This window comes from Myxine glutinosa, chromosome 2 (assembly GCF_964187855.1).
Source record: "Myxine glutinosa chromosome 2, kmMyxGlut1.1, whole genome shotgun sequence".
Classification (NCBI taxonomy): Eukaryota; Metazoa; Chordata; class Myxini; order Myxiniformes; family Myxinidae; genus Myxine; species Myxine glutinosa.
Genome location: NC_136262.1, coordinates 147,035,449 through 147,053,733, shown reverse-complemented (window position 1 = coordinate 147,053,733; position 18,285 = coordinate 147,035,449). Strand labels below are relative to the sequence as shown.

Sequence of the window (18,285 nt, the reverse complement as noted above, 5' to 3'; positions counted from 1 at the left end):
TTTCACAGCAGAATGCATATCTGAATGGAGTTTAAAACACTGATTTGTTAGAGACCAGTCGTGTGTTTTTGCGAGAGGGTGCTGGTGCTCGGCCTCGACTCAACAGGTCAATGTCAATGGATTGGCTACATATTGCTCCAGGCTGATTACAATGAGGATGTAGGAAGCCTTTTTGATCCACCACGCAGAGTCCTGTCCAGGCTCATTATTGGTACACTGCACATGTTGATCACATGACAAACTAGGCTCTCGCAAAACGCAAAGGAGAACATGATGCGACAGAATGTCGAAAAAGAGCAATTGGCTATGATAAAACGAAACATTTTTTACTGTGTGTGAAGCAGTGAAGATAAAAAATTAGGAAGATATAAATAATATCCACCTACAACACCTTCATCAGCAGTTTGATTGAGTACTGCTCTCCCCTCTGGGCTGACGCCCCTGCCTCAAACTTTGCTCAGCTTGACACTGTGAAAACCAAGATTATTGGAATCTTACACGATGAACCCGAGTATGGACCCATCACTTCGCCATCGCCGACAGGTTGGTGTTCTCTTGGTCTTCTACCGCCACCTTTCTGATCTTGTACCCTCTGCTATTTCTATTATTTGTATCCATCTTGTCCACCTTCTGCATTCTTTCCTACCCCTCATTCTTACCCTTTCCCTTGATATCCGTCTCCGTCGACTTTCTCCCTCTGCCCTGCTGTTGGCGTTTCCCCTTTCTCCTGCTGTTACCTTTGCTATGCTGTTTCCTGATCTGTTCTTTGTGTTACCTCTTCCATGAGCCTAGACCTTGTATTAAAAAAGCCTCACATCTTTGAAGGAAATCTCCAAATTCTTTAACATTTAGCTTTTCTTGGATATATTTTCCAATTTGTGCCATTTATTAAAATCATTTATACAGGTTATATCATCTGCAAAGATGTGTGAAAAAATAATTTCATGAAGAAATGGAATTTGCAGCTAATGGTGTCACAGCTCTGGATGGAAGTTTTCATGTGTTCTTTGAGCTGAAGCTGTCCATTTGCTTGCAAGCCCCTTTCACGCTATAGCGCGTCAGCTACGCAAAAGTCTAGGTGGGGCCTTTACTTTTTAACAAGAATGGGGAAATAAGCTCCATGCAAGTTTTCAGATGACGAATGAAATTTGATGTCGAAGAGCCATCAGATATTTGATGATGGCTCATATGTCACATATTTGTGACATCTGCCACAAATGCTAAACTTATTCAGACACCAAAATCCCTTGTAAATAAGGTTAATTGGTGCAATGTAAAAAGTTAGCGCATCTTGTTAATGTTGGGCTCATAGTCACCCCGCACAGTCAAACTGCAACACAGAGTGGGAGGCTCCCACTTGTACAACATACTGTTGTAATTATGCCAAATGATAGGATTTGCAACAGATTAGAGGTGATGGTGTGGGTTCAACATGGAGCTTCCTTTTGGAATCCAGATTATTTGTGGAATTCTCCAAGATGAATCTGCAGCCACTTACCAAAGCTAGAGTCATTTCCCATCTCATCACCATATTTCAACATGGCTTCTCCCAAAATGCCCTCTGACTGAGGATAACCTGGAGATTTTCCCTGGCCTCGCATTTTTGACACTGTGGTCATCATGCGGTTTCCTAAAAGACAATAAACAAGGAAAAACAATAAAACAAAAAGGCCATCGAGTAATACATGCACAACAATGTTGGAATTTGAGACTCTCCCATGTACGTTCTTCCACATCACTTTTCTCTGACCCCTTTCCCTATTTTATATTCACCCTCCGCCACAAACTTCTCCAAACAACTCCCTTACCAACCAGCCTGTCCAAAATTCTCTCGTCTTCCATTGTGCAACCCCACCACATCCTCAGCCTTTCCAGCACATGGTCCCTAACATTAAATATTGGCTAAACTATTCATTATTTAATTTCCAGCCCAGAAAATAAATTGATCTAATTCAAAGATGACAGAATCACACCCTTCCCTCCCCCAGAATCACACCCTTCCCTCCCCCACAACCACCCACTCCCTCCCAATTACTATTTATTAATTTCTCCCATCACAGATGCTTGGTCATCAAGAGCGGTTAAAGAGGGTAAGGTGATGACAGCAAACATTTCATTTTTTTATTTCCAAAATGTAGAAAATTAAAGGAGTCGTTTCAATAAACATTTTGGTGGACGAAGGTTGCATCAACACCACGAGGACTGTCCCAACATCTTCCAAACAATTAAAAATAAGAAAATCAAGGGTGTCCCATCACGTTCGGAGAAGGACGTAATGCCATGGCATCACCTTGCATAAAGCAAAAAATAAATCTCCATTTCATCTGCAGTTCCAATTTGGCCATCACAGTAAGTGCTTACCAAAGAGTTATGTTGAATTTTTCCGCAATGGAGAAACAGATTTAGATTTTGTTTTTATATTTTTAATCAAAAGGATTCGACATTTTGCTGTTTGTTAAACATTTGTTGATTGTCCGCTAACAGTGCCGTTCGCTATAATGAGATTGCATTTTTAAAGGGATCCTTATCAACGGGACTTCACCTTCGTCAACGTTATCTGAGAGGCCTGATGTTCCGTACAGCTGATCCTCTTGTCAGTAATGCAATTTTGGGTAAAGTAAGAGTGTTGGAATCGGTTTGTTCCCAAAATCAAATGAGTCGTTTGATACAAAGCTGAACCAACAAAAGTAGAATAAAATCATCAAAGCAAATCGACAGCATCTTTTGACCACATTGAGAATACATCAGGAAATAAGTATGGGTTCCTTATCACACGTTTCCCAGTCCAAGTCCTGGAATACACAAACGGTTCATCTCGTGTTTGGTGTATTCCAGGTCTTAAACAAGGAAATGGTTCATCTAGTTTTTGGTGTATTCCAGGTCTTAAACAAGGAAATGGTTCATCTAGTTTTTGGTGTATTCCAGGTCTTAGACAAGGAAATGGTTCATCTAGTTTTTGGTGTATTCCAGGTCTTAGACAAGGAAATGCTTCATCTCGTGTTTCGTGTATTCCAGGTCTTAGACAAGGAAATGGTTCATCTAGTTTTTGGTGTATTCCAGGTCTTAGACAAGGAAATGGTTCATCTAGTTTTTGGTGTATTCCAGGTCTTAGACAAGGAAATGCTTCATCTAGTTTTTCGTGTATTCCAGGTCTTAGACAAGGAAGTGCTTCATGTAGTGTTTGGTGTATTCCAGGTCTTAGACAAGGAAATGGTTCATCTAGTTTTTCGTGTATTCCAGGTCTTAGACAAGGAAGTGCTTCATGTAGTTTTTGGTGTATTCCAGGTCTTAGACAAGGAAATGGTTCATCTAGTTTTTCGTGTATTCCAGGTATTAGACAAGGAAATGCTTCATCTAGTGTTTCGTGTATTCCAGGTCTTAGACAGGGAAACGATTCGTCTTGTCTCGTGTTAAAATAAAAACCATGATAATTGAATATTTCCTTATTTTGGCAACAATTTAGCAAACACTACATTCCATGGTAGTTTGGAATCAATTTAAGCCCCCGCCAAATCAGCATAGACCTGACCTTAAAACTCAAATGATTATCATGAAAAGTTGTGATAATTACACGAAAATTTCTTGAAAAGATCATGGGAAAGGTTTCGTCTTGCCCTGAACTGATCTTTTCAAATAATGATCGTCTTGTTACTTCTAATTTCAAATGGCGGGTAATAGTCCAAGAGCATTAGCACCAAATAAGGTGAAACCCGGAACAAATTCAAACAAAGCTGAAAATTTCAGGATATGTTCAGAAAACTGTCCTGAATAACATACTAAAAGTCCCCAGACATCGCCCTTGTGCTTCAGCGGAAATTCAAGATGGCGTCCAAAATGGCAGCAATTTTGGCATTTTATCATATTACCACCTAAAAACATGATAGAAATGCAAACAGGGTGTCAAAATACATGTTTTCAAGCATGAGGATTGTTTTAAAGATTACATTATGAGTTTATAGGATTTATATGTGTCATTTTCAAGGTCAAATGATATTTATCAAGGTCATTGTTGGCCAAAAACGGCCGTAACTCTGAAACATATTATCTAGGCTCTTAGGACCTAGGTTTATTCTATTATAGGTTTATACTAGGTTTATTTTATAATATGTCTTATTCCCACTGGGCGACGCGATGGTATTGTGATGTCATAGGCGAATGACGTCATAGGCGAATGATGTCACGCTAGATGACCTGACTTCTCAGTAGTAGTCTCACGTCACTGTGTTGTCACTTTTAGCATCATCATCACAAATCAATGTATTTGATTGTGATAGAGAAATGAACAAACTGTATCTAAAGTACTCAAGAACATACTACTGGTAAGTTTATGATTTTTGGCACATTGTGTCTCGCTAAGACGTTATGCGCTTGACCTTGCTTGAATTGTGTTGCTTGTGCCAAGGACAATCTAAAAAAGAAATATATGATATATCCGCTATGATAGAAACTAGTAGCAAAATCGCACTCAAACGAAGGAAACCCTTCAGCAATGTTCAAACCATTGAATATAAGGACAGTGTTTCGAAACGCGCAAGAGAAAGATGTGATTGGGGCAACAAAGTTGCCAAGAGAATAGATGCTGTCATAGATTTGGTAGCAGCTGAGGCCAAATACCATAGAGCCTGTGGTGTTGAGTTCTTTACTAATACTGAGAAAACACAATCCGTTGGCAATCCAGCTGACGCTGTAAGAGATTATGCCTTCAATACACTCTGTTCATTTATAGATGAGAATGATGAATGTCAGTTTTCTATTTCGGTGCTCATGGAACATATGGAAACGTTTCTTCAAGGTGAAGAAGGGTATTCCATCAAATACTTCAAACAGAAACTGAACGAACGTTATGGTGAGGACATCATCATCACAAGTATCCCTGGAAAGACAAGCATTGTCAGTTTTCGTGACTCTGCGCACCGGATCCTTCGTGAAAAGTGGGTGACCGACAGAACAACTGGGAATTATAACGAAAATGATCGAATAATTGATATGGCTGCATCAATTATTCTTGATGATATTCGCTTATCAATTTATGATCTCACTGAATACCCCACAATGAAAGACACTGAGAATGGTAACACCTTGATTCCTGACTCACTAAAGCGTTTCTTGCAAAAATTGCTAGATCCGAAGGATAAACAGTCTAGAGTTGTAAACAGACGGTGCACGGCCATAGCCCATTCCATCATTTCAACCTGCAGGCCGAGGTCATTTAGCTCACCATTGCTACTTGCCATTGCATTGTACATACATCGCAACTACGCCTCACGTGAGCTGATAGATATCCTGAGCAGTATCACCTTTGCTGACGATTACAAGGAAGTGCAACGCTTTGAGAATAGTCTAATACCCACTTGCGAACCTTCCTATGGCTTGAATGGTTTTACGCAATTTGTGTTTGACAATGCGGACTTCAACGTAGCTACGCTGACCGGTCACAACACATTTCATGCTATGGGTGGAATAGCATGTGTAACTCCTTACGGAACAGTGGATAAGTCGCCCATCAAGCGCACAGCGAAAGCACCATCAACAGAGCTATTAGGTACATTTGCGCAAATCCCCATCAAGACTTACAGCAAACCGCCAGTTCCTGGGCTTCAGTGTGCAACAGTTGCGTCTCTGAACATTTCTGACAGTCAAATTCTTCAAGCGACAGCTTTTGATTTGGTTTGGATGCTTGGGTATGTGTTGAACCTATCATCTCGAGTTCCTTGGAGTGGATTCATGAAAACTGTTGTGAGGAATGTCGAGTTTCATACCTCCAGAATTGAAACTCTCCCCTTCATCAATCTTGATCCTAGTAACCCCAGCACCATCTACTCTGCACTGTATTTTGCCCAAGAACAAAGTGAAAAACATGATCTGAAAATCTGTCCTGTAACTTTTGATCAGCCTTTGTTCCAGAAGGCTTCAGAAATAGTTGCTGCTTCCAACGACTTGGACAGAGTGATTGTTCGACTTGGTGGATTTCATCTGCTGATGTCATATCTTGGTAGTATAGTATAGGCCATATCATGTCAGGGAGTGGGTTAGCGGAACTGTGGGGAAGAGTGTATGCCAATGGGTCTGTGGTACACATGCTGACTGGCCATGCTTACTCTCGAGCAGTGCGGGCTCACATTCTCTCCTTGTTAGCTCTCATAAGTGTCCTGCTGGAGAAGTCTGACTCGTTAAACCAGACTGACAGAGAACACCTGGCCTGTGTGCACGACAACACTATTCACCAAGATGTAGGCACCGCTAATGCAGAAGAGGACGAAATTGTTACGCAGTTCCACCAACTACTGTCGCAACAGCTTGACCAAGCAGCTAGCCATAGTAGAACTGGCAAGCTATGGGTGCAATACGTCCATCAGGTTATCCTGATGCTGAACTTTGTCAGAGCTGAGAGGACAGGTGATTGGAAGCTCCACCTTCACAGTGTAAGGGAGATGATTCCACATTTCCATGCAGCTGGTCATCTTCCTTATGCCAAATCTGCCAGACTCTACCTCCAGCAGATGGAATCCATCAACAAAGTCATGCCACCTGATGAGTATAGTTTGTTCACTGAAAAAGGTTACTTCACAATCCGCCGAGCTAATTAATTCTGGGCTGGGAATTTCTCTGATCAAACAATCGAGCAGTTCTTGATGAGGATGCTGAAAATGAGTGGGGGAATGGGGATGGTCGAGGTATTACCGACAGTACCTTGGCAAAATGGGTTCATGCTTTACCTCAATGTGTCCCTGTCTGTGATGATCTGGAGGAGTTCACTGGTGTACACACAACTAACTCAGAACAACATAAGGATCTCCGTTCATCCACCAAAGAAAAATTCAACACGGATCATGGTGTTTTCGTGCAGTGGTTGCAGGCGCATCCACCATTTGCAGGTTATCAACGAGACCGTCTGGTGTCAATCGCGACTGGAGTTGTAGCTGATGTCTCGGTCAACTGTGATGATGCAGTGAACGTTGGTCTTACTGCGGCCTCTAGGATAGCCGGCAAATGCTTCACAGAGATCACACTGCACCGCAGCGACAAAGTGAAGACGTTGAATGATAAGCATAATAGCATCAACATCAGGGGGCAAAACACAGTTTATCTTGTTGAAGAAGAGATCAGGATTCACGACTGTGTCTTGAAGACTAGCTCGGACCTGGAAGAGTTTCTGGCATACGAACTTGGCCCTCAACCTTCTTCCCTGTTTCACGATGGCGCCATGCGGAAGACAAACAAGAGTGCCCTAGGTACACTCCTGAAGTCGTTTGTCCCTGCACAGCCGGACATGCCCGACAAGTGTCGCTACGTTGTGGATGGGGGTCATCTGTTGCAGTCGGTGTTCTGGCCACAACCATCGAAGTACAGTGATGTGTGTCATTGTTACGTTTCCTATACTTTGAAACATTATGGAGCAGGCAACACTGTTGTATTTGATGGCTATAACACCAGCTCCACAAAGGCAGTTGAACAACAGCGGCGGGCAAAGAAAGCCACATCCAGTAACATCTTGTTTGACCATAACATGCAAACCACCACTTCCCAGGCAATCCCTTGCAGCCAACAGAGTGGGGATGGAGACTGCAGGATAACAATCTCATTCCCGTTGAAACAGACCAGCCCATTGCCCCTGACACTCTGCTAAACATGGTATCATGCTGCTGCAAAGCAGATGGCTGTGGCTCGTCGTGCGGTTGCAGGAAGCTTGGGTTACCTTGCTCCACCTTATGCGTCAAGTGCAGTGGCCAGACCTGCAACAATGCTGCACCATTTCCATCACTGCTGGATGAAGATGGAGAAGATGAAGAGACTAGACCAGTTTTTCCTGACAGTGATGAAGACGATGATGATAAAATATAATCTTATAAGTAGTTGAAATTGTTCATAATCGATCGAATGACACATAAGTCATATAAACTCATAATGTAATCTTTAAAACAATCCTCGTGCTTGAAAACATGTATTTTGACACCCTGTTTGCATTTCTATCATGTTTTTAGGTGGTAATATGATAAAATGCCAAAATTGCCGCCATTTTGGACGCCATCTTGAATTTCCGTTGAAGCACAAGGCGGATGTCTGGGGACTTTTAGTATGTTATTCAGGACAGTTTTCTGAACATATCCTGAAATTTTCAGCTTTGTTTGAATTTGTTCCGGGTTAAATCTATTATTCCTGGACTATAAGTATGCAGCACCCAAAACAGGGATATATATTGCCAAACACAAAAACGCTCAAACTGTGTTGACAAACATCAAGTGCCATACCTAAGTTTGGCTGCAAGTACTCTTGGGTCTTCATCATGATGTCGGACACGGCTTTGTTGATGACATCATATTTCTAAAAGATAACGCAACTTGGGTAAAATGTTTTGCAAACCGCCTTAGCTGCTTAAACTTTCCTTGGACAAAATAAAATGCAGGCAAAAAGAGGGGGAATGAATAATTACCTTTTCAAGGTCGGTGAATTCCTCATCAAGTTTTGTTCCTTCCGCACCACCCACCTTCTCGCTCACATACTGCCCCACAAAACATGACAAAAGACAAGGAAATGCAAAATACCCAGCAATGCAAACTTAACATCTACATGCACCCTTCAATGTACAATTCCTTGCGGCCTCATACAAAATGGAAGTTACGTCAATAATGAATCTCCATAAAACAATCATTCAATATCCCATGGTATTGTGGAAAAGTGGGAATTTGTGACAAAATTTCGGAGCGGAGAAAGAGAAGGTGAGTAGGAGAAGGGAGGGATGGGGGTGAGGATAGAAGGGGACAAGAGGATAGGAGGGCAGGAGAGAAGAGAAGAGAAGGGAGAGAAGAGGAGAGAAGGGAGAGAAGAGGAGAGAGGGAGAGAAGGGAGAGGGAGAAGAGGAGAGAGGGAGAGGGAGAGAAGGGAGAGAAGGGAGAGAAGAGGAGAGAAGGGAGAGAAGAGGAGAGAAGGGAGAGAAGAGGAGAGAAGGGAGAGAAGGGAGAGAAGAGGAGAGAAGGGAGAAGAGGAGAGAGAGAGAGGGAGAGAGAGAAGACGAGAGAAGGGAGAGAAGAGGAGAGAGGGAGAGGGAGAAGAGGATAGAAGGAGGGTGTGGGAGAACAGGAGAGAGGGAGAGAAGAGGAGAGAAGGGGGAGGGAGAGGTGGGCGAGGATAGAAGGAGGGAAGGGGACAAGAGGAGAGGAGGGCAGGAGAGAAGAGGAGAGAAGGGAGAGAAGAGGAGAGAAGAGGAGAGAAGAGGAGAGAAGAGGAGAGAAGAGGCGAGAAGGAGGTGGGGGAGAAGAGGAGAGAGGGAGAGAAGAGGAGAGAAGAGGAGAGAAGGTAGAGAAGAGGAGAGAAGGGAGAGAAGAGGAGAGAAGGGAGAGAAGAGGAGAGAAGGGAGAGAAGAGGAGAGAAGGGAGAGAAGAGGAGAGAAGGGAGAGAAGAGGAGAGAAGGGAGAGAAGAGGAGAGAAGGGAGAGAAGAGGAGAGAAGGGAGAGAAGAGGAGAGAAGGGAGAGAAGAGGAGAGAAGGAGGGTGGGGGAGAAGAGGAGAGAGGGAGAGAAGAGGAGAAGAGGAGAGAAGGGAGAGAAGAGGAGAGAGGGAGAGAAGGGAGAGGGAGAGAAGGGAGAGGGAGAAGAGGATAGAAGGAGGGTGTGGGAGAACAGGAGAGAGGGAGAGAAGAGGAGAGAAGGGAGAGAAGAGGAGAGAGGGAGAGAAGAGGAGAGAGGGAGAGAAGAGGAGAGAGGGAGAGAAGAGGAGAGAGGGAGAGAAGAGGAGAGAGGGAGAGAAGAGGAGAGAGGGAGACAAGGGAGAGGGAGAAGAGGATAGAAGGAGGGAGAGAAGAGGAGAGAAGGGGGAGGGAGAGAAGAGGCGAGAAGGGGGAGGGAGAGGTGGGCGAGGATAGAAGGAGGGAAGGGGACAAGAGGAGAGGAGGGCAGGAGAGAAGAGGAGAGAAGGGAGAGAAGGGAGAGAAGAGGAGAGAAGAGGAGAGAAGGGGGAGGAGAGGAGAGAAGTGGGAGGAGAGGAGAGAAGAGGAGAGAAGAGGAGAGAAGAGGAGAGAAGAGGAGAGAAGAGGAGAGAAGAGGAGAGAAGAGGAGAGAAGGGGGAGGAGAGGAGAGGATAGAAGTAGGGTGGGGGATAAGAGGATAAAAGGAGGGTGGGGGATAAGAGGATAAAAGGAGGTTGGGGGAGAAGAGGAGAGATCTGAATAATACATTTAACTTATTGACTACCTTATTGAAAGACCATTCAGATTATATCAGCAGGCACAGTCAATTGGAAATTCCAATCCTTTCTACCCAGAACCCCTCTGAATGGTGGGCCGAGAGGAGAGAGAAGTGGAGAGAGAAAAGGCAAAAAATAAAAGGAAGGAAATAGAAACAGAATTTTTGTAGAACCAACAATGAAAGGTAAAAAGAATGAAAGACAAAAAAGGTTTTCTGCCCAGGTGTATCTGCCTTATTCATGCTGCTTCGCCGATGTCAATAATGGAATGATTTCATCAATCTCAAGCAAGAGCTCTCAGTAAACATTCAACATCGATTTCATCGTCTGGCACGTTTCTCTGCGTTCAAAACCGTCAGCTAATTCCGACACTGGCCATCAGATTCCCTGCACACCCACAAGGAACAGACAAAACCTTTCTTGAGTAGATCACACCTCCCTGCTGTCCTTCGACCCCTGCCATCACTTGAAATATCCACAGGGTCATGTGATTCCGTCTCCCATCCACGACAGCTAAAGGTGTACAAGGCCTTCAGCGAAGGTGTCATGTAATATGGCTCCTCCTTATCGATTGGTGTTGCTGCCTTAAATCTTGTTCCCTTTGAAGATGCGGGGTCCCTCAGTGTCTATCAATGGTTGCAAGAGGCAAGAGTTCCCCTGCTAGGCCTTCGGTAAGCCTGCCATTGCACAACACAAGGCTGGGTCTCAGGATTTGTGGTTATTGGTCACTGCAGGAGGTTGATAGCGTTGAAGTCTTTTCTCAGTTCTATTTTTATTTGATACAAAGTCAAGGCTCGTGGAAGAGTTAGAACACAGAACGGATCAGGATGTAACATAACAAGAGGAAGAGAGGAGAAACACCAACAGCAGGACTGAGTGACAAAATAGACGGAGACGGACAATCAAGGGATAGGGTAATAAGGAGGGGTATTGGAGAATGCAGGGTGTGGACAAGATGGATACGGAAGTAAGCTCTTTGGAAGGAAAAACTGGAAATTTGGAGAGGGGTGAGGGGTTTTTTTGTCCAAATCTTGCCATCAAAATAAGACATTTTAAAGGAAGAAACGTTTTATTCAAGGTAGATTCAGTTTGAGGGTATTGAAAATGAAATGGGGTAGAGAAAGAGGGAGGGACCCCTCCTCCATGGCAGATTGAGTTTGGGGTTTTCTTCTTTTTTTTTGGAGTGAAGAGTTTATTTCTTATAATGAAGAGGATTATAAATAACCAATCAATGTATGTGAGAAAATTACATGCCCAGACCGGGAATCGAACCCAGGTCTTCTGGTGAACCGTGTCAGTGCTCTCAGGGTCAAAACAGACAGAAGCAACAAGTGGACTTACCAAGCCATTGACGTGTAGGCAGGACGAACAAGAACAAAAGTTCGACAATTCAACACAGGTTGGCTCAGCGGTGTTGGCCTGGTGCCTGGTGTTGGCTTAGCGGTTAGGGTGCCGGCTTGGGATCCCAGGATCCTGGGTTCGAATCCCGGTCGATCGCTGAATTAACACCTGGGGGGTTGACTCAGCCTGTCATCCTTCCGAGGTCGGCAAATTGAGTACCAGCTTGCTGGGATGAATGATCACGGTGTGTACCCCGGTTTAGAATAGGGACACCGTATCCCTGCGCAACGTAAGAGGCGACCAAGGGTTGGCGTCAGGAAGGGCATCCGGCCATAAAAACATTGCCTCAAACAGGGAACCATGATTGTCATGGGGACGCAAGGCTAACCCCCGCTCTAGCGGGGAAAATGGCCTTAAAACGATCATTCATTCAATACAGGTAGGTACGGTTTAGCATGGAAAATTGGATGAAAACACGACGAGCAACAGGAATGAAAACAAAGCGACACTCGGTGGAGCACGTACCTGCAGCAGGCGTAACAGTTTCGGTTTTGTATCCCACCGATAGGCCGGAACTGCATCCAAACCTGAACCCAAATCTAATTATTTCGTCCTTGTCACACACCTACCCTGTCCACCAAATTTTGTCCGAATCCATCCATAACCTTTTGAGATATCCTGCTCATAGACAGACAGACAAGCAAACAGACTAACAGACAGGGGTGAAAACATAACCTCCATTCACCTTTGGTGGTGGAGGTAATAAAACAGCAAAACACAACGTAACAGGTCCAGGACACTTAGCGTGGAACAGCTGTAGGGAGGAACCCTAATCTGGTCTATCTCTTCTTACCCTTTCACCACTCTGTCCCTCCAGATCAAATGCAACATTACATTACATTTACAGGAGTACAAAGCTTTAGCTGACCGCAAAGGTTTCCTCAGTTTTTTCTTCATTTTATAGGATCTTAAATAGTTTCAGAGAGCAGTATTCAGGATTGCAAAGCATATAGCGAAAGAGAGGTGTGATGTGATGGGGGTGAGTTGCTTGAAGGATGAAGTGGGACAAATCGTTGTGGATCCAGATGGAATTAAAGGAAGATGGAAGAGATATATGGAAATGCTGTTGAACACAGAGAATGAATGGGATGGCAACATAGAGAGTAACCCAGTTTTAGGACCGGCAGAGAAGATAACTGAGAAGGAAGTTGAGGAAGCGATAAAAGCAATGAAGAGTAGAAAAGCGGGAGGGCCGACGGGAGTTGTGGGAGATATGTTGAAGGCAGCAGGAAGTTGGGGTGTGAAGAGAATGACAGAGATCTGTAATCTGGTGGTGAAAGAAGGCCGCATTCCAGTGAATTGGGAACTGAGTACCCTCATCCCTCCATACAAGGGGAAAGGTGACCCTCTAGAGTGTGGCTCGTACCGAGCGATAAAGTTATTGGAGCATGGAATGAAGGTATTGGAAAGGGTGTTGGAGAGGAGGATGAGGAAGAAAGTGAAGATCGACGAAATTCAGTTTGGATTTATGCCAGGAAGAGGAACGACAGACGCGGTTTTTATTGTGAGGCAGTTGCAGGAGAAGTACATGGAGAAGAGGAAGAAGTTGTTTCTTGGGTTTGTTGATCTGGAGAAAGCATTAGATAGGGTTCCACGCAAAGTATTGACATGGGCAATGAGGAAGTTAGGAGTGGAGGAATGGTTGATCAGAGTAGTGATGGCAATGTACAAAAGAGCGCGCACAGCTGTAAGGATGAAGGACGGGAACAGTGGTGAGTGAGGTGAAGGTGGGAGTGCATCAGGGGTCGGTACTAAGTCCAGTACTATTTGTAGCTGCGATGGAGGTGCTGGCTCAGACTGTAAAGGAGGGTTTACCGTGGGAGTTGTTGTATGCAGATGATCTGGTGTTGATTGCGGAAAGTATGGATGGACTGAAGGAAAAGATGAACAAGTGGAAGGAATGTATGGAGACAAAAGGTCTGAAGGTGAATATCGGAAAGACGGAGGTGATGGCAAGTGGTAAAGCATGTGGTGAGGTGGAAAGAACTGGGAAGTGGCCATGTGCTGTGTGCAGGAAGGGTGTCGGAGTGAACTCCATTCAATGTACAATGTGCGCTGAGTGGGTTCATCAAAAATGTAGTGGTCTGAGAGGGTCATTAACCAGTGTGGCAGCTACATTCAAATGTAAGGTGTGCACAGAGAGAGCTGGACATGGAGGAAATGTTGAGTTGGATCTTGGAGACGGCATGAAGCTGGAAGGTGTGAAAACATTTTGCAACCTCGGAGACATGCTGAATGGAGAAGGTGGATCAGACTCGGCAACGGTTGCTAGAGTGAGATGTGCATGGAAGACATTTCGAGAACTGAGTGGTGTGCTGATGAGGAGGGGAGTGTCGTTGAAGCTGAAGGGAAAGGTGTATGCTGCATGTGTGAGAAGTGTTATGATTTATGGGAGCGAGACATGGGTAATGAACGTGGAGCAGCAATGAAGGTTGGAAAGGGTGGAAATGCGAATGGTTCGATGGATGTGCGGAGTATCGTTGAGAGAGAGGAAGACAAATGATGAATTGCGAAAAATGATGGGAATAGAGCCTGTGATTGATGCTGTGAAGAGGAACAGGTTGAGATGGTTTGGTCATGTGTTGAGAAAGGATGAAAGTGACTGGTTGAAAAGAGTGATGGAAATGAATGTCGAAGGAAGTAGAGGACAGGGAAGACCGAGAAAGACTTGGCTAAAGATGGTGGAAGAAGAAATGCGGGCAAGGGGGTTAACAAGAAGAGATGCAGAAAATAGGGCAAGATGGAGAAGATTGTCATGGGGACCGCAAGGCTAACCCCCGCTCTCGCAGGGAAAATGGCCTTAAAATGCATGTTGTTGTTGTTGTTGTATAGGATCTTAAATCCTGAGGCGAACATAAATGACAGGAGGTACAAAGACAGGGAAACGTTACTTCTTTATCTGCCACCTTGATATTTGCCTCATCCATCAGATTTCACATCCTTTTACTCCAACTTGTCCCCTACCCTTTCTGTGGCTGTAAGGTCCAGCAATGACCTGTAAAAAGAAGACCTAGAACCATGAGACAATCCCAGGGAAAAATTAAGGAATTGATGCATAAGATCGATAGGGAAGAGAATCACAACTGCAAGCAATAAACCAAATGTCCAAAGCTTGAAAGATATTATCTCTGTCTCTCTCTCCCTCAAATTTCCCTTTCGTGACATCAGGTGCATCGTCTTGATAAGGATGTTTCATTGGCTGGAGGGCACCATCCTGGTTGGGTCGCCACTCCGACACAGGGAGTCAGGGCAGGAATTTGGAATTTGACCAGGGTGCCAGTGATAGCTCACCCACTCTTTGCGAAAGACACCATGTGATCTTGACTCCGAGCATCAGAGTTGGCGAAGGACACCAACTAATGCCGGCATACAGGACGCCTGTTTAACGTCCCTCATGGCCGGCACACACTCATGAATCACCCTGACTTTGAAAAAACAGGATAACAGTTCATAGCTGGGCCGGGATTCAAACCCAGGCCACACAGCTTGGAGGCAAATACGTACCTCTAGACTCTAGAGTCAAGGCCATCCTGCCAACCCTCAAAAGATATTACACCAAGCTAATTCCAAACACACATATATATAGATATATATAAAGTGCCCAGTGCTTTTGTTATCCGTATATACAGTCATGTGAAAAAGTAAGTACACCCCATGTAAAGTTTTGACTTTTTCAACATATTTCAACATACAGTTATTTGATCTTCATTTCAACAATATTGATAGATAAAGGTAATATAATATAACAAATATCATGAAACATTGACATTTTGTTGTCCATTGTATAATTTAAATAAACATAAATGCAAATTTCGCATGTGGAAAAAGTAAGTACACCCTTGGCTCTAATAGGTGGTATTGCCCCCTTTGGCAGAAACAACCTCAAGTAGGCGTTTCTTATAACTGTCTACCAGTCTCTGACATCGACTGGGAGAAATTTGTGCCCACTCCTCCATGCAGAATTCTTTCAGCTGTGCGATGTTTGAGGGGTTTCTTGCATGCACAGCTCGTTTCAAATCCCCACACAACATCTCGATGGGATTTAGATCCGGGCTTTGACTTGGCCATTACAGAACCCTCCATTTCTTTCTTTTCAGCCATTCCTTGGTGGATTTACTGGTATGTTTTGGGTCATTGTCATGTTGCAAGGTCCACTTTCAGTTGAGCTTCAACTTTCCGACAGATGGCCTCACATTCTCCTCAAGCACCCTCTGGTACAATGAAGAATTCATAGTGGTTTCTATGATGGTGAGCTGCCCAGGCCCTGATGCAGCAAAGCTGCCCCAAACCATAATATTTCCACCACCATGCTTTACAGTTGGTATCAAGTTCTTGTGGTCAAATGCTGTCTTTGGTTTTCGCCAAACATGTCTTCTGGTACTGTGGCCAAATAGCTCTACCTTTGACTCATCTGTCCAGAGCATATTGTTCCAGAAGTGCTGGTCTTTGCCTAGGTGTTCATTGGCAAACTTTAGTCTTGCCCTGATGTTCTTTCTGGACAGCAAAGGTTTCCTCCTGGCACACCTCGCATGTAGATCAAATTTGTGCAGCCTCTTTCTAATGGTAGACTCGTGCACTTTGACATCAACAGTGGCAAGAGCTACCTGTTGGTGCCGTGATGACATTCTGGGGTTCTTCGAGACTTCTTTCAGCATCTTGCGGTCTGCTCTCGGGCTGAACTTGCTGGGCCAGCCTGGCCTGAACAAGTTGGCAGTTGTTTGGAATCTTCGCCACTTGTAGATGATCTTCCGGACAGTCGAATAATTGATTTCAAATTGTTTGGAGATCTTTTTAAATCCCTTCCCAGACTCGTAGGCATCTATAACCTTCTTTCTGAAGGCCTCAGAGAGCTCTTTTGATCTAGGCATGGTGATGCCACACACTTCAACAACAAAGTGCAAACCAAACTAAATGTCTGAGGTTTAAATAAGACAGGTTCCTCCAAGATCTTCTCCAATGATGTTCTTGTCATTTGCATCTGAGCTGGTGCACCTGATTCTAATTTTAGGTATTTGAAGTAGTGATAAATGTAGGGGTGTACTTACTTTTTCCACGTGCGAAATTTGCATTTATGTTTATTTAAATTATACAATGGACTACAAAATGTAAATGTTTCATGATATTTGTTATATCATATCACCTTTATCTATCAATATTGTTGAAATGAAGATCAAATAGCTGTATGTTGAAATATGTTGAAAAAGTCAAAACTTTACATGGGGTGTACTTATTTTTTCACGTGACTGTATAATGTATATCTATATAAGGATAACAAAAGCACTGGGAATTTCGGAACAGCTAAACGAAGCTTCACAACATCATGTATCTCTCACACAAAATGATCACCAGGGCATGACCTTTCAGTTTTACATCATTCGGATTCCGTCCAACATAATGCTGTGCACATCACAGATAGCCTACACGTGTGTCTGCAAGCCTTGAGAATTATAACTGCTTACCCTCTTCAAATTTGAATACATCCTTAAATTGTGGAGAAAACATTGATATGGACATTGAGGGAAAAATTGGAACGTTATGATGAAATTTCAACCAAAGTACTTCATGCCGACGATGATTTGTTTGATTTGTGATTACTAAGTGGTTAAACCTGCCAGCATTTTTTCACCATTATACATGTGGCAAGATGCGTTTACCCACCCATTACAACAACGGCCTTAAATAAGTTTGACTTTTAAAATGCTGACATGTATCGCCAAAACCTGTTTGACCTGCTCTGCGAAAATCAAATCTAGATTGTGAGCAAACCTTCTCGGTCACAACTCTAGTATATAGGAAACAAGAAAAGAAGTGAAGGTCATACATTGGGCCAACATGCCATGCAACCTTCCAATAATTTAATTTGGTCCAGTTGCCAGATGACTGATAGGATGGCCTATAGGTACACACACTCACCTCTAAGCTGTCTAGCCTGGGTTTGATTCCTGACCCTGATATAAACTATCAGTTTGGTGTTTCACAGCCCCGCATCTTCAAATAAGTGATGGCAGGCTTCATCAATGTGTGTGCCGTCCCTTGGATGGACGTTCTACCGGGAGTCCAGTCTGCCATCATGGGTTGGTGAATGTTGAAAATCCCATGGTGTCCTTTGCAAAGGGCAGGTGAGTATCACCGGCACCATGACCAACTTCCAAATTTCAGCCATAACTAGTCCAACGTCAAGCCTGGCCAGCCGGTTCGTGAAGACTCGGGCTAAGCTTCCCACGGCCGACCCACCAAGAAAGGTGGGACACAGTGGCCGTTACAAAAAAAAAGGAGTCGAGTTGCCAGATGTATACATCAAAGATCAACCTTAAAGTAGGATACATGCAATGTTTTTTGATGGTTTCAGGTTATTTAGGGCCTCCTGAATCATAAACTGCATGATGCTACTCCATCATCATTGAGCATTTTTTTAAATATAAAAAATAAATATAAAATTATATATTTTGCATATATATAATATAATTATAATAATATTATAATAATAATTATATATATTATATTTATATATTATAATAATTATATATTTATACAAAATTTTTTGTCAATAGAAATAATATATATGCATAAAAAATATTTTAAGTCTGAGTCTTAAAACGCCTCTATTTTAAGTGGAAGAACGATTAAGTTAAGCACAATTCCACAATCTTGGCATCAAATTCATTGTATTAACATTAAGTCGAAGTACTGTACAACATAACAATTT

The 18,285-nt window shown here is 43.5% G+C and overlaps 1 protein-coding gene across 5 annotated transcripts in view; it reads right to left on the bottom strand.

The window, feature by feature from the left end:
• The window catches only part of LOC137417482 (endophilin-A3), a 95,665-nt gene that overhangs the window by 53,700 nt on the left and 23,680 nt on the right, over positions 1-18,285 (bottom strand). For all 5 annotated transcript variants that reach the window (XR_013622397.1, XR_013622398.1, XM_068103400.2 and 2 more), the window contains exons 2-4: positions 8,432-8,500; positions 8,250-8,322; positions 1,499-1,630 (exon numbers count right to left, since the gene is read on the bottom strand). Coding sequence is in view for 3 of the 5 variants with exons in the window: in XM_068103400.2 (XP_067959501.2) it covers positions 1,499-1,630; positions 8,250-8,322; positions 8,432-8,500 (274 nt within the window). In the remaining 2 variants the exon portion in view is untranslated. The remainder of the gene's footprint in view (positions 1-1,498; positions 1,631-8,249; positions 8,323-8,431; positions 8,501-18,285) is intronic.